Source organism: Podarcis raffonei, chromosome 8 (genome assembly GCF_027172205.1).
Source record: "Podarcis raffonei isolate rPodRaf1 chromosome 8, rPodRaf1.pri, whole genome shotgun sequence".
NCBI lineage: Eukaryota > Metazoa > Chordata > Lepidosauria > Squamata > Lacertidae > Podarcis > Podarcis raffonei.
In genome coordinates, this window is record NC_070609.1 from 31,534,430 (window position 1) to 31,560,204 (window position 25,775).

The 25,775-nt window shown below is 43.8% G+C and overlaps 2 protein-coding genes across 6 annotated transcripts in view; one reads left to right on the forward strand and one right to left on the reverse strand.

Annotated features, from left to right (window-relative positions):
* SMAP2 (small ArfGAP2) overlaps positions 1 to 3,097 on the forward strand; it is a 30,105-nt gene extending 27,008 nt beyond the window's left edge. For both annotated transcript variants that reach the window (XM_053398930.1, XM_053398931.1), the window contains exon 11: positions 2,018 to 3,097. In XM_053398930.1, coding sequence (XP_053254905.1) covers positions 2,018 to 2,143 — 126 coding nt within the window. In that variant the 3' untranslated portion in view covers positions 2,144 to 3,097. The remainder of the gene's footprint in view (positions 1 to 2,017) is intronic.
* A 4,916-nt stretch (positions 3,098 to 8,013) lies between these two features.
* The window catches only part of RIMS3 (regulating synaptic membrane exocytosis 3), a 71,462-nt gene continuing 53,700 nt past the window's right edge, over positions 8,014 to 25,775 (reverse strand). For 3 of the 4 annotated variants that reach the window (XM_053398933.1, XM_053398932.1, XM_053398936.1), the window contains exons 3-7: positions 20,172 to 20,313; positions 19,007 to 19,119; positions 16,033 to 16,134; positions 15,058 to 15,197; positions 8,014 to 12,444 (exon numbers count right to left, since the gene is read on the reverse strand). In XM_053398933.1, the coding sequence (XP_053254908.1) occupies positions 12,232 to 12,444; positions 15,058 to 15,197; positions 16,033 to 16,134; positions 19,007 to 19,119; positions 20,172 to 20,313 (710 nt within the window). In that variant the 3' untranslated portion in view covers positions 8,014 to 12,231. Of the gene's footprint in view, positions 12,445 to 15,031; positions 15,198 to 16,032; positions 16,135 to 19,006; positions 19,120 to 20,171; positions 20,314 to 25,775 lie in introns of all 4 variants that reach the window. The other variant, XM_053398937.1, reaches the window with a different exon arrangement.

Sequence of the window (25,775 nt, forward strand, 5' to 3'; positions counted from 1 at the left end):
GATGAGTAAGGGGAAGCCTGGGATGATGCAGCAATCTTTAGTCAGTAGAGTTACCGTACTTTTCCTTGTATAAGACGTATGTTTTTTTATTCCAAAATCATGTTCAAAATTAGGGGTCGTCTTATACATGGGTAGTGCATTGTGGGGCCGTGGGATAGGTTGTTGCCACGAGTTGGAGATTGTGATTGGTGGCTGCTGCAAGGGCTGTTGTTGATTGGCTGTCGCTGCGGCAAATGGCTGGTCAATTTGCTGCTTTTTTCAGCAATGGGACAGAGGATAGGTTGCTTTGGTGACGCGCGCACACGGTATTGTTGGTCTGCCGTGTGAGCGTTTTTTGGCATTTTCCCCTTAAAAAAGCTCAACAACTCTTGCCCCCCCTCCAAAAGCTCAACAACTCCCCCAAAAATTCTGTTCAATCCTCCCCCAAAAAGTACGTACACAGAAAAGTACAGTAGTTGACAAATAAAATTGCCTCTCACTTTATGTGTATTCTCATTATATAGGTAGCTCTCTGTGTAACAGTTCTCAAAGTTTCTTAAATGAAATGCTTGAAACAAATGTAATTGATGGTGGCTGGGAGTTAAACAGGGTGAGCTTTTCTGGCTCTTGTGTTCTACTTGTAAGAGGGAATGAAAGGAGATACTAAAATAGGGTCTCTCATATAGGCGCCTTTCGGGACTGAGAGATACAGTGGTACCTCGGGTTAAATACTTAATTCGTTCCAGAGGTCCGTTCTTAACCTGAAACTGTTCTTAACCTGAAGCACCACTTCAGCTTATGGGGCCTCCTGCTGCTGCCGCGCCGCCAGAGCACGATTTCTGTTCTCATCCTGAAGCAAAGTTCTTAACCTGAAGCACTATTTCTGGGTTAGCGGAGTCTGTAACCTGAAGCGTATGTAACCCAAGGTACCACTGTAGAGGTTTGGGTAATATGCTGACTGAATCCTTCAATAACCTGGTAGCCCTAACTAAAACATATGGAGGGAAATGCAGGGTTTTAACTAACCTACTGCTTGTTTTCCCTCTTCTGCTGCTTCGGTAGCCTCCCCCCACCCCCATAATCCCAGCCAATTGGGGATCATGTATTGCGTGTGATGACATCACATCTCTTATGTGCTGATGTCATGAAGGGCAAATGAAATACATTAGGATACATTGGTTGCTTCCTTTTATAGCTACAGGGTTCACTAAGAACTATTTCACAGTCCCCTCAAAACATTGCTGTCTCTGTGTTGGAGGTGGGACTGAGCCTGATGAAGCTTCATTTGGCTCAGCCCTACCATGCACATGTGATGTCTGGCCTTTGCTCAAGGCTGGGCATTGCAAGAAGGCATTCTGCCTCTCTTAAGCAAAGAGGCAGCCGCCTTCTTGGATGGGTTGGATCCAGAGACAGAACATCAGGCTCCTGTGGCGTTCAATCCATCAGAACTCCAATCAGTAAGCCCATGGAGTTAGTTGCCAACATATTCTGAAAATGGATATTTTTCATAACAATCATGATCTCCCTGTAAAGGATAAGAAATTGTGGAAGCTCATTAAGTCCGTTCTGAGAACCACCATGGTCACTAGCAACTGGTTATTGGACCTAGATGCTAGCAAGTCCAGAAAAATGAGAGCAGCAAAGGTGTCATAGCCAGCTGAAATCTGTTTACAGAGCAAGAAATTTAAAAGGTGTGTGTAGGACAGGGATGAGTATCCTCTGCAGTGCTCCTGACTGGCCTTCTCCAACCTGGTACTCTCCAGGTGATTTGGACTGAAACTCCCATTAGCCCCAGCCAACATGGCTTAAGCGCCAGGGGTGATGGGAGTTCTCAGCCAAAACATTTGGAAGGTACCAGGTTGACGAAGGCTACTTTAGAAGTTGCTGGGCTCCAACTCCCATCATCCTGGTTATTGGCCACGCTGGCCACTGCTGATGGGAGCTGTAGTCAAATAGCATCTTGAGGCTCACAGGTTCCTCATTCTTGGTATTATAGAATGGGCCTTCTGACCAATTTCTTGCCTTCTCTCTCATTCAGATGACGCAGCAGATGGCTGGGATGAACTTCTATGGCACAAATGGAATGGTGGGATATGGACAGTCTATGGGCAGAGGAGGGGCCCAAGGAACCAATCAGACCCTCAGTTCCCAGGTGTGGAAATAATACACCAGGATTTTGGACCTTTTGTTTCTTCCTTTGCTTCTGTTTTCTTGTTTGAGGGGTTTTTGTTTGTTTGTTTGTTTTCTGCATTATTAAAAGTTGCTCCCTGAGGTTATTTTAAGGTTTTGCTTTCCATTCTGGTGATCTTGGCTGGACCTTCCCTGTAATAAGGGAAACCTTCTCTGCTGCTTTCCAACTCCACATCCATGGAACTGATGATGGAACTGGATATTTCACTATCTTGGCTCTTAAAACTATGTGAGCGTGCACATAAGGTGGGAGGTGGCCTGTATTTCAGAAATCAAGCCCCTTCTCTGAGGTTTACGATCTCTTCTCCCCCTCCCCCATACCAAAAAAAAAAAGTTATCTTGCCTTCATCCTTTTGCCTTTTTTCTACTGAACATTCCATTTCCACACACACACACACTATGGAGTTTTCCAGAACTAGTTCCACCTTTCATGAGCTTGAAATTTATTACCCTGGAACTGGTAGAATTCCCATGAGGCCCCTGAGCACAAATCTTTTTTTCTGGAACTGTGAACAAGGTGGGGTGAAATTGGCGCCACTTTGAAACAACTGCTTCTTCTTTCTAACCACCAGTGGTGGCGACCTATTTAAACAACCTCTCCTCTCCCCACCTGCCCACCAATATTTTCTTTCTTTTACATTTTAATGACCTAATTGATCAAAGGGCCAAGACTCTGGCAAGTTTTCTCCTTGCACTTTTTTTTGCACTTTTTTGTTTTCCTGTGTAACACACACACTTGCCAGCCTGAAAGTTTTAGTGGTGGAATACAAACTATGGGACTGGGGTGGTCCGACTCGCCTCAGCAACTACACAGAGGAAGAATATCCAATCTGTGGTTTTGAAAGAAAGCATAAATGAAAGCTAGGCATCTTCTGTCTACTTTACCTTGTGTATATGTAAATTCCTTAATAAAAATATTGCAGTGAAACCTTGTTTCTCTCTATCTTAACTCATTGTGTTAAAATTATTTTAATACTTCTACACATGTACCCAAATGCATTAAGCATTTATGCTGAGTGAATTTCAGTTGTCTCTGCTAATCAGCAACTGTAAGAACTATGCATTGGTTTTTGGTTTTTGTTTTTGTTTTTTTGTTTTTGCTTGCATGGAGCATCCTGTGTATGCTTTTTTTTGCCTGCTAGGTAGAACCCATGCATGTGTCCTTGGTGCTGTGAGCTTCTGGCTCTTACGAAAACAAATCTGTTATCTTTAGTCCAAGGTGGCTGACCAGAGTGTTGTAATCCCATAAATATAGTTGCAAGGTCCTGGCAGCCAAATTTTAGGATGTTAAGCCCAGGACCTCAAAGGCATTGCTTTCATTATCACTGCCTGGACAGGGTCTGACAAGCAAATTAACAATGAGGCTGGTGCTGGGAGGAAGGACTTGGATCTGGTAAGCACTGAGAACATTTTGGGACATGTTGGACTTGTTGAAGGAGACAGGCTTCACTCACTTGAAGATGTTATGGGTTTTTAAGTGACCACTTAGGGAGGGAGCTGTCTGCTTGGAAGAATCTGGTTTGGGAAAACTCACCCTTTAGGGATGGTGTTAAGTGTTTCAGATCCTCAAACTAGGGAGGGGTGAACTTTGGCAATGAGCATACAGAAACTAAAGACTAAAGAGTCACAAGAAAAGTTGTGCAGTTAAAAGAAGCTTTGAGGGACCTGAAATCTGGTGTGTGAGGCAAGCATTGAAAAACCTCCCAGGAACAGGTTTAAGTGGACAATTATCCAGAAAGTCCACCGTGGCCACATCTAATTTCAAAACAGAAACTTCTTCAACATGAGACTAGTTTAAAAGGAGGGAAGTAAAATTCCTCAGTGTAAATCTGTTAAACATTTTACAAATGACACAGTATTGATTCTGTGTCTATTAGGAGTCTCTCTTTCATTGTGGCAGCATCTATTACTCTGAACTTCCTGCCCATTAACATTAAGCATGCACCCTTGTTTATACTATTTTAGATACCTGCCTTGTGATTATTTTATATTGTCTTGTTTGTGCTGCTCAGATTATAATTTTTTTAGATGGATAAATAATCAAATGCAAGAAGGCTTCCTTAAAGAAGTGGAAGTCTTGCCTAAATGGAGATGATAAAAGAGCACAAATTCCAGAAAAACAAATGTATGCAGGTTGACAACACAGCAAGGGGGAAACGATTTCAAAGCTAAAAACGTGTGTTAAAGCAGATGCTTCAGATGCAAGAAACATTAAGGAAGATCATTGAACCATTTGATGACAACAGTGTGAAAGGATTAATGAAGGTGGGATAATATTGTGGAGAAGTTGAATGAATCACTTCCATCTTTAGTGTGGCGTACACACGGCCACATACATTTATCTGCAAGAATTATGGTAGACTCCTATTAAAACCAAGTGTGAATTTATGCAAACACCTACCTTTGGCGCTTATTTGCGTGGGTGCATGTACTGGATGCATGAAACATGTAGTCAAGAACTGGAAATACTATTGGCGCAACTTTTCCAAACACAGTTTGCAGTCAAAACAGTTTTCAAAACTGGCTTTAATTGTCTTTACTTGCTGCCCAAATACTGTACATGCATTTAACAAGCCAAATGGAGAGACATTAACTTTTTTTTTAATCCATCTTGTCTCCTTTGGAAAGAGGAGAAAAAACTTGTCAAGAATGTTTATACAAAATTGAGCGTGCACCCTCAAAGCTGTCAGTCCTGCTGCATATAAACCCACAGAAAAATACAAGAGTTCTACATTTAGGAAAGACCACATCACATAGAAAACATTACAGAGCGCAGGTATAAAATTGCCATTTGTGTGTAAGTGTGTGTTATGTTTCTTGGTTCATAAATAATCAAATTTTCCACTGCCCATCACAAGCTCATCCCTTCTTGTGCTCAGTGTGACCAGGAGATTTTGAATAATCTCCAAGTGTGGGGTTTTCCCTTGTATTCAAACTTTGTGGTAAGTCTATCATTTAAAGCAAAGGCCATTATACAATTTTTAAAAAAAAATATAGCCAAATAGGAGAGATTTGAAGGCAGGTTGGCAGTTGTATTGGTTGACTTAGAGCAAGGATGGGGAAACTTTGGCCCTCCAGATGTTGCATCAGCATCAACAAGCATGAATAATGGCCAAGGATTATGGCAGCTGTAGCTCAGCCACATCTGGAGGGCAAAAGTGTTCTCCACCTCAACTTAAAAGAATATTGACTTTCTACGTGCTTTAAAAAACACACACCCCAAAACCACAATTTTAAAAACCTGATTTTGAAACCTTTTTTATGCTGTATGGTGAGGACTACCATAGCTATTCCTTGAAGGAGAACTATATTTGGTCCATATCTTTAAGCAAAAGATTTGCACCTCCCAGACAAATACACTGATTGGAAAATAATCATCTTTTGGCTTTCGCCCTGGTCCAAATTTTATTATACAGTTATCAGCTCAAAACATGTACCAAAATTCATATTTTGGGATAAAATATATCTAGATGAAATACTTATTTAAATATTAATTTTTGTAAAGATCTGAAAATAAATAAGTTGCAGATTAAAACCAAAAGAGGGGGAAATGGTTATGTGAAACTGACACAGGCCAGAAATAGACTGATCCCTGCTTCCCTGCTGTATTCTAACTCCTAGTGATTGCTCGTGTCACCCCTGCTTAATTAAACATTCTTTGCTGTGATCGTGTCACACGCATACCCTTTCTGCATTCCTCAGTCATGTCAGGCTTCTAAGTCAATCTTTTGTTCCTCATCTCCCTGTCTCCATGGTAATGTCCCATGGCCCATGCTACTTTGTTGACAGAAGGAAACGTGGGTGAGGTAACGGATGTGCCTGCTTTCCAGTTACTGAGGCTTCCCTTGAAGCAAGTCAGAAAACTTAAGCTAGAGCAGAATGCTGCTGCCTGACTATTGGCAGACGCAACGTGCTGCAGTCGCATTACACCTCCTTGGAGAATCTGCATTGATTGTTAACCTGGCAGGGCTAACCTGTGCCATTCCAGATGTTGGGGCTCCAACTTCCCTCAGCCCCAGCCAATATGCCCGGTAGTCAGCTGTAGTCCCACATGTTGAGGACCAAATGTCAGCCACCCCTGGTTAATGAGCTCAGTTCAGGGTTCTGTTTTTGACCTAAAGAACCATAAATGGTTTAGGTCCAGATTCTCCCATGGGGAATCTGTTTCCATATGAACACCACCAATTTAAGGTCTACTGCTGAAAGTATAATATATAGAAATCAAGTTGGCCTCCATGAAGCAGAGCTTTTTTTCTGTTTTAGCCCCAGAACTTTTAGCCTATTTGACTCCCTCTCTGTCATCCCTTTTGAAGCAGATTAACATATTTTTCTGTTATGCATTTAGAAGTGGCATCTGCTAAGATCAGGAGTAGGCAACCTAAGGCCCGGGGGCCGGAGGAGGCCCAATCACCTTCTCATTCTGGCCCGTGGACGCTCCAGGAATCTGTGTGTTTTTACATGAGTAGAATGTGTGCTTTTATTTAAAATGCATCTTTGGGTTATTTGTGGGGCATAGGAATTCGTTCATATTTTTTTTTCAAAATATAGTCCGGCCCACCACATGGTCTGAGGGACGGTGGACCGGCCCACGGCTGAAAAAGGTTGCTGACCCCTAGCTAAGATGCTGCTCAGCTCTGCTGCTAATGTGGTTTTTACAGTGTGTGTGTGTATGTTTTGTATGCAGTTTAATTACTTGTATACTGTTTTGAATTTTTTTATAATGAAAAGTGACACAAAACTGCAAATATATGAATTCCTGCACCACATCTGCCATGGGCAGCGATTCTGAAGGAATCATATTCACAAGGACTCTTTCCTTCAGGGAAGCATTAGGTCTCATTTTAAAGCAACGGCAATATAAAGAGTTTCTAAATCAGGTTTGCATTTATCAGTGTCTCTTTTTATTTAAATGTCATTTTGGGGGTATTTTTAAAATGGTCTTACGAATAGATCTCAGGCCTTACCACGATTCTAGTTCCAGAACAGCTCCAGGCCAAACAGGATTTAGAGGTAGAATCGCCTCCAGATTCCATTGTCACACTCTGGGAATTCAGTGGGTATCACCTGTGCTATTTTGCTAGTTGCTTTGTTTAAAAGGGATGGGAAGACCAAACTGATGGGGAGGTGAAGGATTTTCATCCAGTTAACAAATACGGTACGGTAATAAGCCCTTTTTTAAAAAAAGAAGGAAAAAAACCCCAACAAGGCCACCAACATCAAAAGTGCTAACAGTCCAGAACTGTTCACTACTAGGCCAAAGCCAGGTGCACAGTCTTGGGGGAGACCATTGCACCCAAGCCCAGTGAGAACAAGCTGTCATCTCTGGCATCAGGAAAGCATTGCTTCGAGGTCCTTGCTATGAATATCGGAAATACAGTCCTCCATTCCAGCAAGTGCTTGGAATGTCTAATTGACAAACATCTTTCTCTCTTCCCCTCCCTCCCACCCACCCACCCACCCCCTAAATGTGGACAGAGACCAGTGACTTAAAAACAACCTCAATTAACACACACATCACCCCTTTGCCAACACTCCTCAACAGTTCTGAGGCTGCTTTTTTAAGCCAAAAACTACTACTACTTTTTTTTGAAGTTGTGGAACGGACAAATGGCTTCTACAAAACCTACTTTTCAACAGCAACTTCAATAAGAACTCTAATAACCATTGTTATTGCACATGTGTGCTGACTGCGCCCAAACCATCTGGAAGGCACCAGCTTGGGAATGGCTACCCGAGTGGCTGCCTTTTATACAGCTTGTGCTGAAGTGCTCATAATTATCTGATACTATTTCAATTGTGATTTTATTGTGGTTCTGCGGACTCCTTTTTTGTAAACTTTTAAAAAAAGTGAAATATACATGATGGCAATAAATAATCGCACACTAGTAGACAAACTCTGTATCTACTCACGGGCAAAGCAAACGGGGGAAGAGATGTGCTAATGGAGGCTTCTCACAGCTGTTTCTCAACACCCACAGTTTCCTTTATCAGACAGACAAACACTTGAAACAAGTCACAACATATTAGTAATTAAAATAATGAGGTATACAACCAATAACTAGCAGTTAACTGGAGCAGCTAGTCTTGCACTATTAATTAACAGCACAAGGCCAAGACTGTTGCTGTTCACCATTTCTACTCCCAGAGGAAATATTTCAAATGAGTCGCTCCCCCTCCAGCTTTGTTTTAACCATAGATCCCAATTTTAATTCCACCTTCATGCATTTCCTGTAACCTGGATTAATATATGGGGCAAATAAATACCAAATTATTCATTCATCAGCTATACTTTCACCCTACAACCCAACTGTCCTTCAGGATGTGCTGGGGAAACTGCTCAAAGTCCCATTTATTAGTGGAATAAGATTGGGAATGCAGAGTAGCTGCTTCTTGGTAGCTTGGTTTCCGAGGAAAGGAGAGCTTGTGAACCCATCGCCCTTAGTTTGCATCAGCTTTCTTTCCTACAGTATTACTGCCACCAGAATGGGTTGTGTGTCCCCTAGAAAATTGTTTAGTGCAAGAGAATCTGGAATGTTTTTTTTCCAAATACCATTTGAACCTTTATATCTTCTGTCCATGGATGCAACCCCTTGCCTACAAAGATGAGCCATTAGAAAAAAGTTTTAAATGTGTTGTGTGTGTTTTTAAGGTCTTTGAATGCATGCATGAAACTAATTGCTTTTTTCTTTGGATGCCGGCCAGTGCACTTATGTTTGGAAGCAGACAATAAAATATAGAGCTAATCTTAATTCACACATTGCTGAACAAATGTGGGTTGGGGTTCTTCATGGTAAGAAAAGCAAAGTAGATATCCCACCACCACAGTTTGTTATGGGCCAACTGATAAAGCCTAAGCCCATATGCTGACATGTGGACTGAGTGGTTCTATGCCCCAGTTTGCACCTGTGACTTGTCTTCATACCCTTCTTGAAACATCTCCCGTAGAGACCAACCTTGATGTTTGGTGCACTAATTGTGGGTTGGGTTAATGTACAGCATAGCAGTCCAATGATTGCGCTAACGTGTGGTTGACTGCAATGTGAAGCAGGTCAGGTTTTTCATGCCTATCAGCACTGGCTCAAGAATACTGCGTTCATCTTGGAAACTGATTTGTCATGACTTCACCATGTGGATGCAAGAGGAATGGAGAATCATTGACCCGCTTTCTGTCTGCTATCAGGTGCTTTCAGCCTGGCAACAATGTTCCAGTTTCATCTGAAGAAATATCTGGTGAGATGTGTTTAGAAGTGATGCTCTCTTATTCTTGTTTTTCCAAAGCATGAGTGCCATTATGAAAACTTAAGCCATGTATTACAAGAGAGTTCCTCCCTATTCTGGCCCAGAGGCATTAGGTGCTTTATGAATATTCTTCCAGCTGGTGTAACTTGCAGAGCAAGTCAACTGGTCCACTATCTCAATGGTCTTTCCTACTTCGCTCCCAAACAAACAGTGGGCTCAGTGATGCCTTTGGCAGCAAATCTCGTTATGGCCCTCTTTTGGTTTCAAGAAATAGGTCTATTTGGTTGCACAGTTCTACTATTGGCACAAGAAAGTAGGTGGCTTGGACAGCCAATTGAATAACTTTCATGTCATGACCTAAGTGGTGATTTAGTTGTTTTTTCCACCTCCAAACAGATCTGTTCACTTTTCTGCAAGAGCAAAGTTGAATGCATTGGTTGTCATAAATGCTGATGGACAAATAACTTAAAGTAGTTCATGCTTTGCTATATCTTCTGCAATGCCCACACCTGCAGGTACAGCAGGAGGATACCAAAAAGCCATCAATACAGATGACTTGAGTAACACATCAGTGAGCATCAGTTCCCCACCCCCCCACCCCCGCTGAAGACTTTCTAACATTAACCAGAGAATGAGCACCTTGGGTGCAAACCAACATATTGCTTATTCTGGGGGTGGGGTGGGGGTGGCGAGGGGAGCCACAATGGACAAAATACTGGAACAAAGGCATGAAATGGCCAAGGAGAACACCCAGACCAATGGAATTTCATCAACTCTCTGAAGGCTGCAGGTTTGCTGAAATTGTACATCTGATGCCTTAAACATGAAAGCACATAAATTACAAATCCAAAAGACCAGAAAGGTTTAAAGTTGCTGAAAGAGGGTTACTGTGCAGATCTTTGTGCCTTGTGAGGGCAGAGACAGGATCCCTTCAGATCATCATCAGCAAAAGGTTGCCATCCACTTCATTTCAATGGTGGAAATGATTCTTTGCTGTTTTCTTATCTCTCTGACTCTAACTCTTCTTAAGAACTTGGTTGTTTCATGCTTGGCTAGAGCAACAGAAGAACCCATATCTTATCTTGTGCATTATATATAGGATTATGAAATTTCTTTGTGAAATGTGCTCCTTACCACTAATAATATTTTTTTTAAAAAATCTCAATTTGAGCACTGTTGGATTGAATATGAAACATCCAAAGCTAGCTGGCAAGCAGAAATTGTCCCAAAACTTCTTGTTTGCTTCTGCAGTGACAAGGGGTCCTTCTGTTTTAGATCTCCTACACTACAGTCAGTGTGAAACTTAAAAAACATAGGAATAATGAAGAAGAAATAATGATTTCCAGTAGTATCTCCCCTGAGTATTTTCATCAAATTTTAGTAGGCACCTTCATTAAAAGCTGTAATTCTCAGTTTTGCTACAGGAACTGGCCCTTGCTTTGGGTGCCAGATTGCTACTTAAAAACACATGAATACACAACTAATAACCCAGTCCTATGCAGGTTTACACAGGTGTAAAACCCCACTGGGAATTCAGTGGGGATTCACTCCCTAGTAAGTGCATTTATGATTGCAGCCAGAACGTTTGAAATTCAAAACAGTAGATTGACAGAACCACATTCACCCTTATGAGAAAACCACAATGTGCTATTCAGATATGCCCACCAATAGGGTTTCAAAGAGGTATATTCTACCTTGTCCAGTGAAAGTTTCGCCTTCTATTTGAATGCCAGTGGTTTGACATCCTGCCTCTTGGGTTGCCAACTGGACCCAGATGCAAAGGCAAAGATCATGCAAAGATGAAACTGCAAAGGACACCAATCTCTCTGGCATTATCTTGTGTGCATCTCTCAGCTGAAGCAATGCAGCACTACTGGGCTCTTGCACAAGCCCCACAATTCCAGTGGGGCTTGGATGAGAGATTGGATTATGCCCAAAGGCTAATGCCTTGGTTGGAGTAGGAGAAACAAATTAAATTGTTCATAAGATGAGAAAGCAAAACAGGAACCTTAATATGCTTTAAACGTAACAGTCATGTCAAATGCACCATTTATAGCTCCCCCCCCCCACTTCACAACTTTGGCAGAATCACCTGTTTTCCCACCCTTTATATGCAAGACAAACAAAACTCTGATTGCCTGCTCAACATTTCCAAGGCTTGCACCCAGAAATTCAGGAGGAAAACTGTCTACCCATATATTGCAGAGAGAATTGTGAGCACATGACAGGCTACATAATGTCTGAAGATGCTACATTCCTTTTTAAAAAGCTGAATAGTGCTTGATTTCAGTCAGTCTTTCTTTTTTCTTTTTTTCTAAACAAAAATGAGAAAATCTCTACTTTCTCCTTCAGAGATATGGAAATGAAACAATATGGAGCAGGAAAGAAACATATTCAATTAACATGCTACTTGCAATGGGATTAACTGAGTCAGGTTCGAGATGTGTCCCCCAAAATGCATTAGAGATGTGAGAAATGGGTGACTCCTTTTCAAAGGCAATTTGTTTGAAAGTGATGCAACAGTCTTGAAAATGGGGAGCCAGTCGCATGACTTGCCTTTTATCACATGTTCCTTTCCTCCCCCCCATCTCCTTTTAATTCCTCCCCCACCACATTCTGGAATTATCTCTTCCTTTAATCGCATACCTGCAGGGTGAGTGAGGGAATGCCTAAAATCGTTGGTAGCAGTCTTCCCTCTGTGAAGAAGTAGAAGGAAGGGTGATGGGAGGGAAAGACATGGGATATTTACAAACCATGCTACCAAATTTGTGGCAGAGCAGGGTGTCTCCTCCTTTGCTTTCCTTTTTTCCTCCCAGTCCATCCTTAAGGGCAAGACGGACTTATTGAACTCTCTAGAGAGGACTGGGAGAGACGTCGCGTAAGGGGTCCGATGGTGGAGTCCGCCAGCGAGGAGGTGGGAAAGAGCTTGTACCAACCGGTCACCACACTGGACAGGTCCAGCTCTTCTAGAACGATCTGGGCCATTCCCATGAAGCACTTATGGTCCATGCGCCCATAATCTCCCCAAACAATCACCTACAATGAAGGAGAAGTAAGAGTTGAACTGCCAGCAGGACTTTGCTATGGGGAGTAAAAAGTAAGGGGGATGCCTATCAGATATGCTACTTAGAGAAGTTGGGAAGGAATCTGTCCACCTTCTGCTTTTTCAGACCACATGATTAATCCTTAGGAGCCCCTATGTTTCTAGCCAACTCCCTAGTTCTACACATTGGGTGCATTCGCACACCATCCTAAACCATGATTAGTGCTTCACAGAGAACATAAAGATCTTCCCCAAAAGCATTGCATTTGAACCAGGAATTGTGGTTTGTTTCGCTCCAATCAACCCATGATTGGTAAGCCAAGAACAAACATTAGCTTCAGATCATGGCTTGGTTGAACCCTGGTTCAGATGTAATACTAAGCCAAGGACTGTGGTTTTTTGCTCCTTCTCCCTAGCGGAGCAAAGTGGGAGTGATCTGTGCATAGTGATAAACCATTCACCCCTGTTTACTGTGAGGTGCAATACAGCCGCTGAGTGACAAAATAATCCACAGGACAGTCCTATCCATCTTCACTCTGAAGTGAGTCACACCATTCAATGGGATTTATTCCTAGGCAAGCGTGAAGAGGGATTGTGGCAAAAGCAGTTTAAACTGTGCAATCCTATACTGACTTACCTGGGAGTAAGTCCCAATGAGTTCAGTGGAACTGACTAGGGAGACATTTGGTTAGGTTAGGTTACTACCTAATCTGCAGTTCCTGAAATAATATGCAAATCAAAACATAACTGTCCTTTGAAATTAGCACTTCTCCAGATTTTTTGACCAAAAAATGTGCATATTAAGGGAAGCATGCATAAAATGCACTTATTAGTGAAAATGGCACACAAATATCTATGAATTACACACTCCTGCAGAAATGGTTTTTTAGTATTCTGCTGGGAGCCACCCAGAGTGGCTGAGGCAACCCAGTCAGATGGGCAGCATATTATTATTATTATTATTATTATTATTATTATTATTACTACTACTACTACTACTACTACTGAATTTGGTAAAATGAGAAAAATCCCTATTTATGAGCAGACATGCACTGAGAGTATATTAGACATGCGTATCAACTATATTTTCTATATTTTTTGTACTGATTTTTGTAAGCTGCTAGCCAACCTTGGGGATGTTCCCATCAAAAGGTAAACTTCTAAATTCTATACATAAATAAACAATTAAATCCCTGTGTTCCAAAACGGGGAATATATGTGCAACTGTTTGACCTTTGTGGTTACCATTACTATGCCAACTATGAAGTATAAAAATGTAACCACAAGCATATAGTCTTTGGGCTTATCTAGACTTCCTTTTATGCCGCATTTCCAGGCACAATTGTATACTTTATAGCATCATGTCCAAGCGTTGTTGTTGTTGTTGGGTTTGTCTTTGCCCTGGCGCTTTCCCCATGAAAGCCCACTCTTTACTGCTGAATCAGAGCAAACATCAATCCACAAAAAACCAAATTTCTGTTTGTTCTTATTCATCTTTAAAGAGGAGGACACAGCACTTTAAAGCACAGCCTGTGCCACCTGTGCCTAAAAAGCACAGGGGCAAAAGGTATGAATGAGCCCTTAATGCTACTCTCCTTTCCTTTTCTGTCTACAATCTATTTTGAATATATTGAAGAGAAGGCTTTTAACATCAGCTCCTTGGCCCCATATGAAATCTAAAATGACACCTCTAATTTCTTTATATCTGAACTGGATTCTGGACATTTGTACACACAGGAAAGCAGGAAGTAGAATAGTACATGCATGGGTAATAATAATAATAATTTGTATACAGTCAGCAATCCTGAGCTCCATTGCCTTTAACTTGCTGGCATTCATAAACTATATCCCTTTTAATCCCTCCCTGCAGAGTCAACCAAAGGGCTGCTTTATGCAAGAAGGACCGTAGTTCAATGGTAGAGCATCTACCTTGCAACCAAGAAGGTTCCAGGCTCACTCCCCAACTTCTCCAGGTAAAGCTGGAAATGTTCCTTCCCTGAAACCCTGAACAGCGGCTGTCAGTTCCCCTGTTGTGTGGGGAAGATCTATAAGGAGCTTCCACTTGCATTGGGGGACCCTGAGAAAGCAGACCTCTGGGAAAGATAAGGGACCGAGGCAATCACTTTCAGCATTTGTGAATGCCTGAACATGCCTTATGTATTTTCACTCTTGTCTAAAACTGGGGCTTTGCAGAAGCAAATCCTTTGTCTTGTGGTTTGAGTATACACACTTCTTCCCGCTTCTCATTTAATGCCCACAACCCCCCTGTGAAGCAGTGACTATCCCAAGGTCTGGCCCCAGTGAGCTTAATGGCTGAGTGGGGATTTGAACCCTGGTCTCCCAGGTCCCAGTCCAATATTGTACCCACTACACCATCCTGGCTTTTTTATTGCTTCCCACACGCCCACACAGACCTACTGAGCCCCTTCCCATAATCCGGGCATTTTACCTCACCAGAAACTTTCACTTTGCCCCAATGGGTTGCCCTCCTATAAAAGCTTCTAGAATATTCTTTCCCTCATGTACCACCAGGACATATTCTGTCCGAGGGAAGATGAGCTGTGGTAGTGATCCTCTTACCCTTTAAAGAGGAGGAAAGCAATCACCTGTAGCACTTTTCCCTGAGGGCCCTCGTCGAAGAGTAGGGCCTGCTGGTAGAGCGGGTCACAGGTCTTTTTGGCAGTCTTTGTTTTCTTCTTGGCCAAGCAAGCGCCATTTTCTAGCAGATAAACCTTGATGTAGGTGGCTGCATTGGCAGAGAGAGAGAAACATGAATGGCCTGTTATAATGGCAGCTAAATGTCTCGGGGCTGGTTTTTGAGGCGGTCTAGCAGATGAAACGCTTTTGAGGTCTCTGAGGGATTTGGGGGATAGGGCTTGAGGGGAGACTTTATTCTTACATTAAGGCACTTTCATTTGTCCTTATGGTTAAACAAAATTATCGTGCGGTAGGGAAACTCAGATAAAATGTAGCCTTCTGGTAAAGAAAAAGGTAGAAGTTGGGGCAGGATTAAAAAGGACCTGCCAGATATTTAGGCAACAAAGGTATAATCAAATAGCACTTTATGAAAACATCTCATGAATTAATTAAATGTTAGGCATTTATTAGCACTCTTACTAAGTCAGACTATTTATAATAATAATCTGTATGTTCAGAGTTAAAAAAATATGTTAGAAGGAATTGGGTGTCTTAGTGAGACTAATGATGGTAAAACTCTTGGAAGGAAAAACTAAGTGAGGTAGAAGTTACTGAAAAAGACCCAGTTTTTCCTGTACTTTTTCCTCAAAAGGAAGACCTGAATATATTAATTCCCAGTTGCCTCTCTACAAACATGAACCCCATTTTACATATTCTTTCTACTTCTAAAGGAGGCAGGAGGATGTATAATGACTAGGTTTAGCACTGTGAAACAAGTAAACAACTAGAAACAACTCAATTAACTCCTCCATGGGATACCTCTGGTGCATGGACCAAATTTAGTCCACTAATCTGTTTCCCCCAAACCACATCCAATTGCTCCATGCCGGTTGTCATACATGATATTTTCTATCCATACGGCCTTCTCTGATGTGGCTACTCACCGGGAATGGACTTGGATCCTAGCTTTGGACTGAGTCCCCGGGCCTCTATTACTTCTACCTCCAGCTGTCCATTCCTGTCAATCATTCCAATGTGGACATCACCTAGAAGAAGTAAGAGAAGTCAGCATGGGAACATATTCACAGTCTTGTGCCGGTCATGTATCATCTCTGCAACTTGCTTTATGCCACCTTGCCATTTCTGTAGCATATCCACATTTGGAATACTGTGACACCATGGATTGGATACAGGTTAAAGGGCAGGAGAGGGTGGTCTCTAAAGGCAAATGGGGCACTGTCCCACGAACCTCAGCCGGCTCTTACCCTGCATGCCTCTTACTCAAAACCAGCCCAGGGGGTGGCACTGGCAGTCAGCTTCCTCTTCCTCCATCTCAGTTTTGCCTTTTTAGAACTCAGCAGGCAGGAGGATGGGAACAAAACCAGAGTTAGCTGACTTTCCCTGTCATTGGCTCTGACTCCACCTACAGTTGCCCCCCACCTGCCTGCCTTCTGCCCTACCATTCCCAATGAATACCAGCCAACACAGCTAAAGGGGGGTTCAAAAATCTGGACACACCAGAATCCTATAATAAAACAACAATATTGAAACAAAAGAAAATTATAAAATGGAAACAGGGTTCACCAGATGAAAACATTTTTTCCCCATCAATGCAAAGGGTTTACCAAAAGTGGCCCCTCGCCAGGATGCATTCCCTTGCCAGGACAGCTTAGGAACCTAGTAACCTGGCATCTACTGACTGAGTTCCTTGGTTCCTTGAGTTCAGGAATTGCTTACAGCACTGACGGGGAAGCTGTTGCTCTCCACCTCCTAGCCAGCCTGGCCACTGATCAGGGATGATGGGACTTGTAATCCAACAGCATCTAGTGGACCATAGGTTCCTCGCCACTGTTTTACACTGAGTGGAAGAGGCTTTCCAGGGTCTCCCATTGTCCTACCTGCAGACGACAGGAACTGAACCTGGGACCTTTTGCATGTGAAGCAGATGCTCTAGAACTGAGCTATGATCCTCCTCAGAAAGCACCAAAGAGGACAATTCAGTGCTGTATCCACAGAACTGCATGGTCTTGTCCTGCCCTTATGTTGAGGGCCATGCATTAAACACTGCCCCATCCACCACAGTTCTGCAAGGAGGAAGTTCAATGTATGAGCAACTGCTAATGAGTGGGGGCTCTTCACATCAGGACATCTGGTTGTGCTGGTACAGTGGTACCTCAGGTTACATATGCTTCAGGTTACAGACTCCACTAACCCAGAAAAAGTACCTCGGGTTAAGAACTTTGCTTCAGGATGAGAACAGAAATCGTGCCTCGGCAGTGCGGCAGCAGCAGTACCTCATTAGCTAAAGTGGTACCTCAGGTAAAGAACAGTTTCAGGTTAAGAACGGACCTCCGGAACGAATTAAGTACTTAACCCGAGGTACCACTGTATTCTAATTATGCGGAGCCCTTATTCACAAGCAGCGGGGGGAAAGCAAATGTGACATCAAAGGTGGAGCTAAAAGCACAGCCTGCTGCTCTCTGTGCACATTTATACCCAGTGCTATTTCTCTAGAAAAATAGGTGCCAGAACTCACCATGAACACCTCCCTTCTTCTCTTATAAAAGCAATGGCACCCACCTGAGAGGTGCTGAAACTGAGTTCCGGCCAGTTCCGGCTGAAAAAAGCCTTGCTTATCCCACATGTAATGTCTGAACAGCACAAAGCAAAATTGTCTTGCCTGTTCATGTGAATACAGCCCTAGGATAGTTGTCTATGCCAATCATTCCTGTTTTTAGCCAGCAGAGGGCAAAAAAAGAAACTGGGTTCTCCATTGCTAGGAGTGCAAAAGGAGAGACGACTCCTTTATGTTATGTCTTATTTGTAGAAGAGAAGAATGAGCCATCCCTTATCTCATATCTTACCACTAGAGGGCATGGTTTTCAGGCTGAAAAGGCAAATTGAAATAAAATAAAATAAAGCAGCACAGAAGGAAAATAAAAAAGATAAAAGCAGCACAAGAAACAGAAAAACAAAAGGAGCTCTCCTTTTAAGAAAACTACTGTTGTGCCAACAGTGCATTTTCACAGTTGCTTTATCTTGAACAGTATGCTCAAAGGAATTTTTGTAACAGTGGAACATGGAGCTGATAGGAAGTGAGAAAGAATCTTGAACAGAACAGTATTGGGGGAAGGGGTCCTTGTTCTGAGCCAGAGCTCAGGCTTGGAACATGAGGGAAAAAAGATGCAGAAGTACCTCTGAACATGTGCAGACAGACTTTTCCTCACTGCTTAACAACCACATCCTAGTCTCATATAAAAAGACGAGAGGAATTTTAAAAGGCAGGCTTTCAAGCAGGGATGGTTGAATCTCCCAGAAAACCTTCATTTTCAAAATTAAGTACTGGAGTGGAAAGATTCAAGGTTCACACCTCAATTGCGAAACAACAGGTGTATTTATAGAGCATTTTGTTATACCTCATAATAGCAAGGTTATCAACACAAGGCGATCACAGATCCCTTCTTAACAACAACAAAAAGGGGATTTGTGGCTCTTTTTTGGCCCACTTTCCTGGCCTTCTTTGATTGTTTCTAATAAGAACCACTTAAAGAAGGGGTGGGGACTTCTGACCCTCCAGTTGTTGCTGGACTATCATCCCCGTCAGCCATGTTGCTGGTGGCAGCTGGAGACCAGCAACATCAGACAGGCCATGCATTTGCCACCCCTGTTTAAGCTATCTGGAGAGCTTCAGAGCTCTGTGAGGATTTGAACCTGTGATTTCCACATCAAAACTCAACAATGGGCCATAGGAACAGCACCATTCTGGTCAGTCTGAGATGAGCTTGGCAGGAATCCGCCCCTGTGCCATGCCTGCTCAATGAAAAATGACTTTGATAGCATGTTAACTGCACAAAATCCAAATTAGGTGGGTGTTCAGGTGACCTTGTAGCACTGAGTGCCTAGAACTGGTTTGCTCACCCATTGGCGGAGTAGCAAGTGTCTGCCGTCCTACGATTTGTGCTGGCCCCAGCCCATCTAGGAAGTCGCTGAACTGGCTTTCAGCTCCCAGCCTGGTTGTGGGGAAAATAAACCTGAAGGAAAGGACAACAGAGTTAGGTGGTGAGGGGAGAGAAATGGCAGTGTGGAAATACAGTGAGCAGGTGCTACACTGGACATTTGAGAGGTGAAAAGAGAGAAGATGCAGAAATGAGATTCACTGTTATCCCTGCATCCTTTTGTCTAATGGAAAAGATGCAGTGCCAGCCCCAAGTTTTGGCAGGCCCTTGGGCAAGATGCCATCAATGGGACCCCCTCCCTCAGCAGACTTACTCCCCTCACTACCTCTGTTGCCAGCAGCTACTGCTCCCCTGCCTCATCAGTGCTACCACCTGACTGGTTGACAGACGGAGCCAAGCAGGCCGTGGCAACAATTCTGCTTCCATCTCCCTACCATGATTCTGCTCATCCTGCCTGGGAGTTGGGTGAACAAGCAGGTTGTGATGGGAAAGAGGAGGAGATGGCTAAGAGGGCTCTTGTCAATGGATATGGGCCTTCAACCATGTCAACCTTTAACACTAGGTCTGGAAAATGCACATCTTTTTTTCCATGAGGAACAAAGGGGTCTTCTGTGTGAGGACTTATCTCCCTCAGAAGAAATGCACCCCCTGCCTTCAGATAAAGCCTGGCAGGGTAAGGCATGTGAGTCACTTCTTCATTTGCCCCTTCCTTCCTTCCTTCCTCATGCCACAGGGTGGTTTCAGACATGATGGTGAAGCAAAGCAGGAAAAGACAGGCCAACTATCTCATTTTTCATTCACTTTTCTTGCAGAAGCCTCTGTTGAGGAATGTGTTTTTGATAATGCAGAGGAGTGGGAGAACAGGAAGCACAAAGGCATCAGGCTTCCTGTTCCTCTTGTGCCTTTGTCCCATTTATGAGCCACCAACAGCAGATCACTAAAAGAAAAAACCAAGCCACGGGGGAACAACTGTATAATATGTCTCTCCTGTGCTTATGCTTATTTATGTTTATTTTATTTCATAAAATTTATATGCTGCTTGATTGTAAAACCTGAAAGCCATTTACAAAAGATGTGGGACATCTGCCCTATATAGAAAAGTGGCCTTCACTGCCACTGGGCCTTACGTGCCATCGGAGCTGTTACTATTGGTGCTTCCATCAGTTGACTCCCGACTGCCTTGCCGGGTGACCCTGTTCCTCATCTCCACAGCAATGCCAGTCTCCGTACTCCTGCGGATGTTACTACGAAGCTTTTTTGGCCCACCATCTGAAAGAAAGAAATCATTATACTTGGGGTGGGGATGGGGGCAGTAGATTTCAGAGACTTAAAAAGTGCCCATGGTTGGGTTATTATTGGTTTCAAGACACCTTAAGGTCCATCAAATTATTGAGGATTGCTCTTTGCATGCATCTACGCCACAATGTTATTTATTAATTAAACATTTATACCCCGCCTTTACATTTGAAAATTACAACAGCATTAATATCCAATACAGACTTAAACTTAGTTAATGCTTATTAAACCCCGCCCCCCCCAACAGGGAAAGTCTGGTTGTTGTTGTTTAGTTGTTTAGTCGTGTCCGACTCTTCGTGACCCCATGGACCAGAGCATGCCAGGCACTCCTGTCTTCCACCGCCTCCCGCAGTTTGGTCAGGCTCATGTTTGTAGCTTCAAGAACACTGTCTAACCATCTCGTCCTCTGTCGTTCCCTTCTCCTTGTGCCCTCCATCTTTCCCAACATCAGGGTCTTTTCCAGGGAGTCTTCTCTTCTCATGAGGTGCCCAAAGTACTGGAGCCTCAGCTTCACGATCTGTTCTTCCAGTGAGCACTCAGGGCTGATTTCCTTAAGAATGGATACATTTGATCTTCTTGCAGTCCATGGGACTCTCAAGAGTCTCCTCTAGCACCATAATTCAAAAGCATCAAATCTTCAGAGATCAGCCTTCTTGATGGTCCAGCTCTCACTTCCATACATCACTACTGGGAAAACCATGGCTTTAACTATACGGACCTTTGTTGGCAAGGTGATGTCTCTGCTTCACCTTGTCTGGTAGGGGAAAGTCTGGTAGGGGAAGCTAAACAACAAAGAATTCTCATCAAATGACAACTCCCAGAATTATCTGGGGGAAACCACTAAACTGGTATAAAATGAATATGTGTTATAGTATAGTTTTGCATACTGTAACAGAATGTCTAACACACTAAGTTAGACATTTCCTTTTCCATCACCTGTCAGTTTATATACAGATTTTGACAATCTGTTTATATTTTAGCATGATCGTATCCCCCATCCCACGTTGCAGACTGAGGCATGGTAAACTAAAACTGAGAAAAGGGGGCAGGTTTGCAAAATTGGTGACCACCGACTTGTACACAGCCCACCAGCACAACTCGCTCACAACTCCATGGTCTGTGGTGTCCCAAGGAGGGAGCAAAAATGTTGTCCCCCCAGTGGGCTGCCTTCATCTTGGTGGGTCAGAGGCTAGCTACACAAGTGTGGGACAGTATCATGCCTAAGGCTAGCAAGTGAATTCATTGCTGAGGTTAATATTCACTCAGGGATTTCCTGGTTCGCAGTTCATGTTCTGCACCACCATAGTGGGGAGAGGGGAGCACCTGCTCTGTGCTTGTGCTTTAGGTGTTAGCAAGTGATGCTTTTCAGAACGGCGATTGAAACACCTCCAATTCATCTATTGCTAAATGTACAAGGGTGGGCTATGGTTAAAACAGGGCTGCCATATGTCCGGACATTACTGGGATTTCAAAGGCAGAATTGACATCTGGGGAGAATTTCCAAAATGTGGCACTATGTCCTAAGTTAAAACAAAAAAGTTGATACCTCTAATGCACAACCACAACTGAAATCAGACAGCTAATCAACCTCAGAATCCACAGCAATTAACCTGGGGGAGAAAATCTGTCTCCATTAGTGTGTTCCCCACCCCCATCCCCTGTGGCCAAGCTGTAATTCTCAGAGAGTTACAAGAGAGTGAATTTTCCCTCCTGATGGCTCACCAAAGTAAGACTCCGTTTTGTGCTTCAGCTATGCTGTTTACCTGCCCTTTACAACTGACCTTTCCCTCAGATAGGGACAGTAGAGCGGACAAGATTAACCACTTAGAAACAGTCCCTGACTTGCAGACCCCCAGGCTCTGGAAGGGGAGAATCAAGGGTGGCATTGCTTGCAAATACTTGAAAGCAGATGAGAGCAAAGCAGATTCACACTGCGCACTCCCTACAACAGATTTCTGATCCCTGCATTGCCAGTCCCTGGCCCTTTGATAAATTATTCACAACCAATATTTTTTATATATATAAAAAATGTTCAAAAGGCCTTTAATGTGCTCAGTTGATCTTTCAGTGATGAAATACTTAACATTGGCCTCTGGAGCAAGCTCAAAATGCTTGGAGAGAGAGGCATTTGTCCTCCAAATTCTTTGCTGGCTCAGAATGAAAAACAAGATCCTGCACGTGCACAGTCTCATTATGCTAGAACTCAGCTGGGGCCATGCAAGAAAGCTGAGCATTGGAAGATTCAGGACAGGCAAAGAGGTATATTTTCTTCTTCTTACAGCACATAGTTAAACTGTGCAGTTCTCTCCCACAGGATGTAGTGATGGCCAGTAACGATTGCACAAAAGTATTAAACAAATTCATGGAGGATAAGGCTACCAAAGGCTACGCAGGATCCAGGAGCCCATTGTACCCACAGTGGTGCCACTGCCAGAGCAGCACCCCTTATTATTTCTGAGAAACAGGGACAATGGAAAGAGAGGGCTTGCAAAGGAACCTAAAGCCTTATACTAAGCCAGAACTTTACTCCATCTTGCTTGGTGTTGTCTATGCTGAGTGTCAGTGGCTCTCCGGAGTTTCAGAAAGCATTTTTCTCAGCCCACCCTAGGGATGCTGGGGATTGAGCCCAGGACTTTCTGTGAGCAAAGCATGTGCTGTGCCACCCAGATATAGCCATGGATGTGGATGGTGGAGGAGAAAAGGTCTCCAGAGCCGGTCATGTCTGCAATGATATCATCAGGAGTGTGACAAAACTTGGGAGTCTCCAGAATAAAGGGTAAAGGGACCCCTGACCATTAGGTCCAGTTGCGGATGACTCTGGGGTTGCCACGCTCATCTCGCTTTATTAGCCGAGGGAGCTGTCGAACAGCTTCTGCATGCATGTGGCCAGCATGACTAAGCCGCTTCTGGCGAACCAGAGCAGCATGGAAACGCCGTTTACCTTCCCGCCGGAGCGGTACCTATTTATCTACTTGCACTTTGACGTGCTTTTGAACTGCTAGGTTGGCAGGAGCAGGGACCGAGCAACGGGAGCTCACCCCGTCACGGGGATTCGAACCACGACCTTCTGATTGGCAAGCCCTAAGCTCAGTGGTTTAACCCACAGCACCACCCACGTCCTAGTCTCCAGAATAGACCCAAGCTATTCAAGATCAGTCCAAAGAAATCCCAAATCAGCTCATTTTATGTGAGTCAATTCAGAACTGAGCCTAAGAAAACTTGCCCAGCCCTATCGAAAAGGCTTGCTTCTGTGCGAGAGATTGTACTTCTTTCCACTCATTAGCAACCTCCTCCTCACTGAGCTACCAGCACCACTCACAATATTTGGGGGCTCAAGAGCAACTCGTTGAGGCTGTCACAGATTGCGCAATGAAGCCTCACGCGGACAAGCCTCCTGCCAGGCCTCTGGAGAATCCAAAATAAAAGAGCTATTTTTAAACCCTTCCAGCTCTAAACTCAGGCACTTCTGTGTGTCTCGGAGCCAAACAAAGAGGAAGGTGAGCCCATCTTATTGAAAATACGTCTCCCTCCTCTAGATCCTTGGTGGCAAGGCAGCATCTAACCTTCTCCACCCTTGGGTCTTCCATATGTTTTTGACTAAAATTTTATTCAACCCTACCCAGCAGAGATAGCAATTTGATCTAGATCAGGAGTGGGGAACCTGAAGCCTGGGGGCCAAATGCAACCCTCTAATCCTCCCTAACTAACCCTCATTTCCCTCCCCAGGCCACACACTTCACTGGCCCTGCTTCATGCCTTCCTTGAATGTTTTTGGCTGGCTAGAATGTCCTTGAACACGATGATGATGATAATGCTGGTGCTTCTCATTTGCCTGAATGATGTGTTTGTTAGGGTTGCCATACATCCGGCAAAATCTGAACATGTCCTCTTTTGGGGGGCCAATATGCCTATCCAGGTGGATGTTTACATTTTAAATGAAATGTCTGGGTTTTGGAGGGGGTTTGGGCTCGGGCAGCTCGGGCTCAGGCTGCTCTGTACTCTGCGGCCACTGCCAGCCCAAGTCAGGAAAAGAGGCAAGTGGTGTGGTAGCCCCACACCTTTTTCCCACGCTTGGGCTGGCAGCGGCTTGGGCCGTCCTCTTTTTTGCTCTTCAAGATATGACAGCCCTAGTGATTGTAGACCTTGGTGACTTTTGTTTGGCTGGAATACAACTCTTTGTATACTCCTCATTGTTTCTTTGACCGTTTCTTCCTCTGGCCCTACCCACCACCTGCACATGGCCCCTTGGAGGTTGCAAATGAGGGAACCTTGGACTGATATAGGTTTGTTCTCCCTGGCCTAGATGCTAAATCCAACTTAATGTCAAATTCCAACAATGCAAGGCACTAGTTTTCCAACTTCTGAACTAGCCACCAAAATTGTACCTTTAGCAGCAGTTTGAACTATTTATCAAGCATCAGTTAAAAGCACAGGAACAGAGCAGGCTGGTTTTTCCCTGGCCAGGTGGCAATCCTCGAGACAAAAGAATATGTTTGGAGGCTCAAGCCCATCTCTCCCCTTAGCTCTTTTGTCCTTCTCTACTTCCACCTGCAGCAGCCTTTGACCTGCTGCAGGAAGGGATGGAAAGCAGAGGGAAGGGTGGTGTGGAGAAGAGGCAGGAGTGGAAGAGCACACAGCTCCTGCCTTATAAGGGCCCAATTCAAGGTTTCAGGCCTGACATGCAAAGCCCTAAATGACTTGAGACCTAAGTACCTAAAAGAGTGCCTCCCCTCAGTACCAACCACCTCAGGCCCTGCAAGCAACACGGGAGGCCCTGCTGGAGGTGCTGCCACCGGGTGCTGCCCAGTTGGCACTGACCCATTACAGGGCCTTTTTGGTAGCAGCTCCTTTGTAGAATGCTCTTTGGTAAGGTGTCTCTTTCCCTCATTATTGGCTTTCAGTTGGAATTTTAATATGTTTCTGCTTTCCCAGACATCTTTTAGCTGAAAGACTATTTCTGGCAACCTCAAAATTGTTAGCTATGAGGGTATGTGACTGTTTTACATTTTTAAAATTGTTTTTATTTCACCACTGTCGTGTTTGCCACCCTGGGCTCCCATAGAAGGAAGGGCGGGATGCAAATGTAATTACTAAAACAAGCCGACCAACAAATAAAAGGCAAACAGGGCTTTCCAGTTTGCATCTGGGTAACCTTAGGCTTTAAGGCTTGGATGCTGTGTTGTCTGATGTAGGGGCCATCCACATGACTGCCTCACACCAAGGCAGATGTGATTCAGAAGCCAGCTGGTGTTGACTCATGACCATGCTGCCACAGACTGAGGTGTGGGCAGTTGGACAGCAAAACAAAGCTGCTAAATTTCTCTTACAGATGCAGGAGCACAGCCTGCTTTAAAACGGGGCGCCCCTAGAGAGGGAATGGAGTCTGGTGTAGATAAGGATAATTTTGAGAACAGAAGCAAAATAAGTTGTGTGCA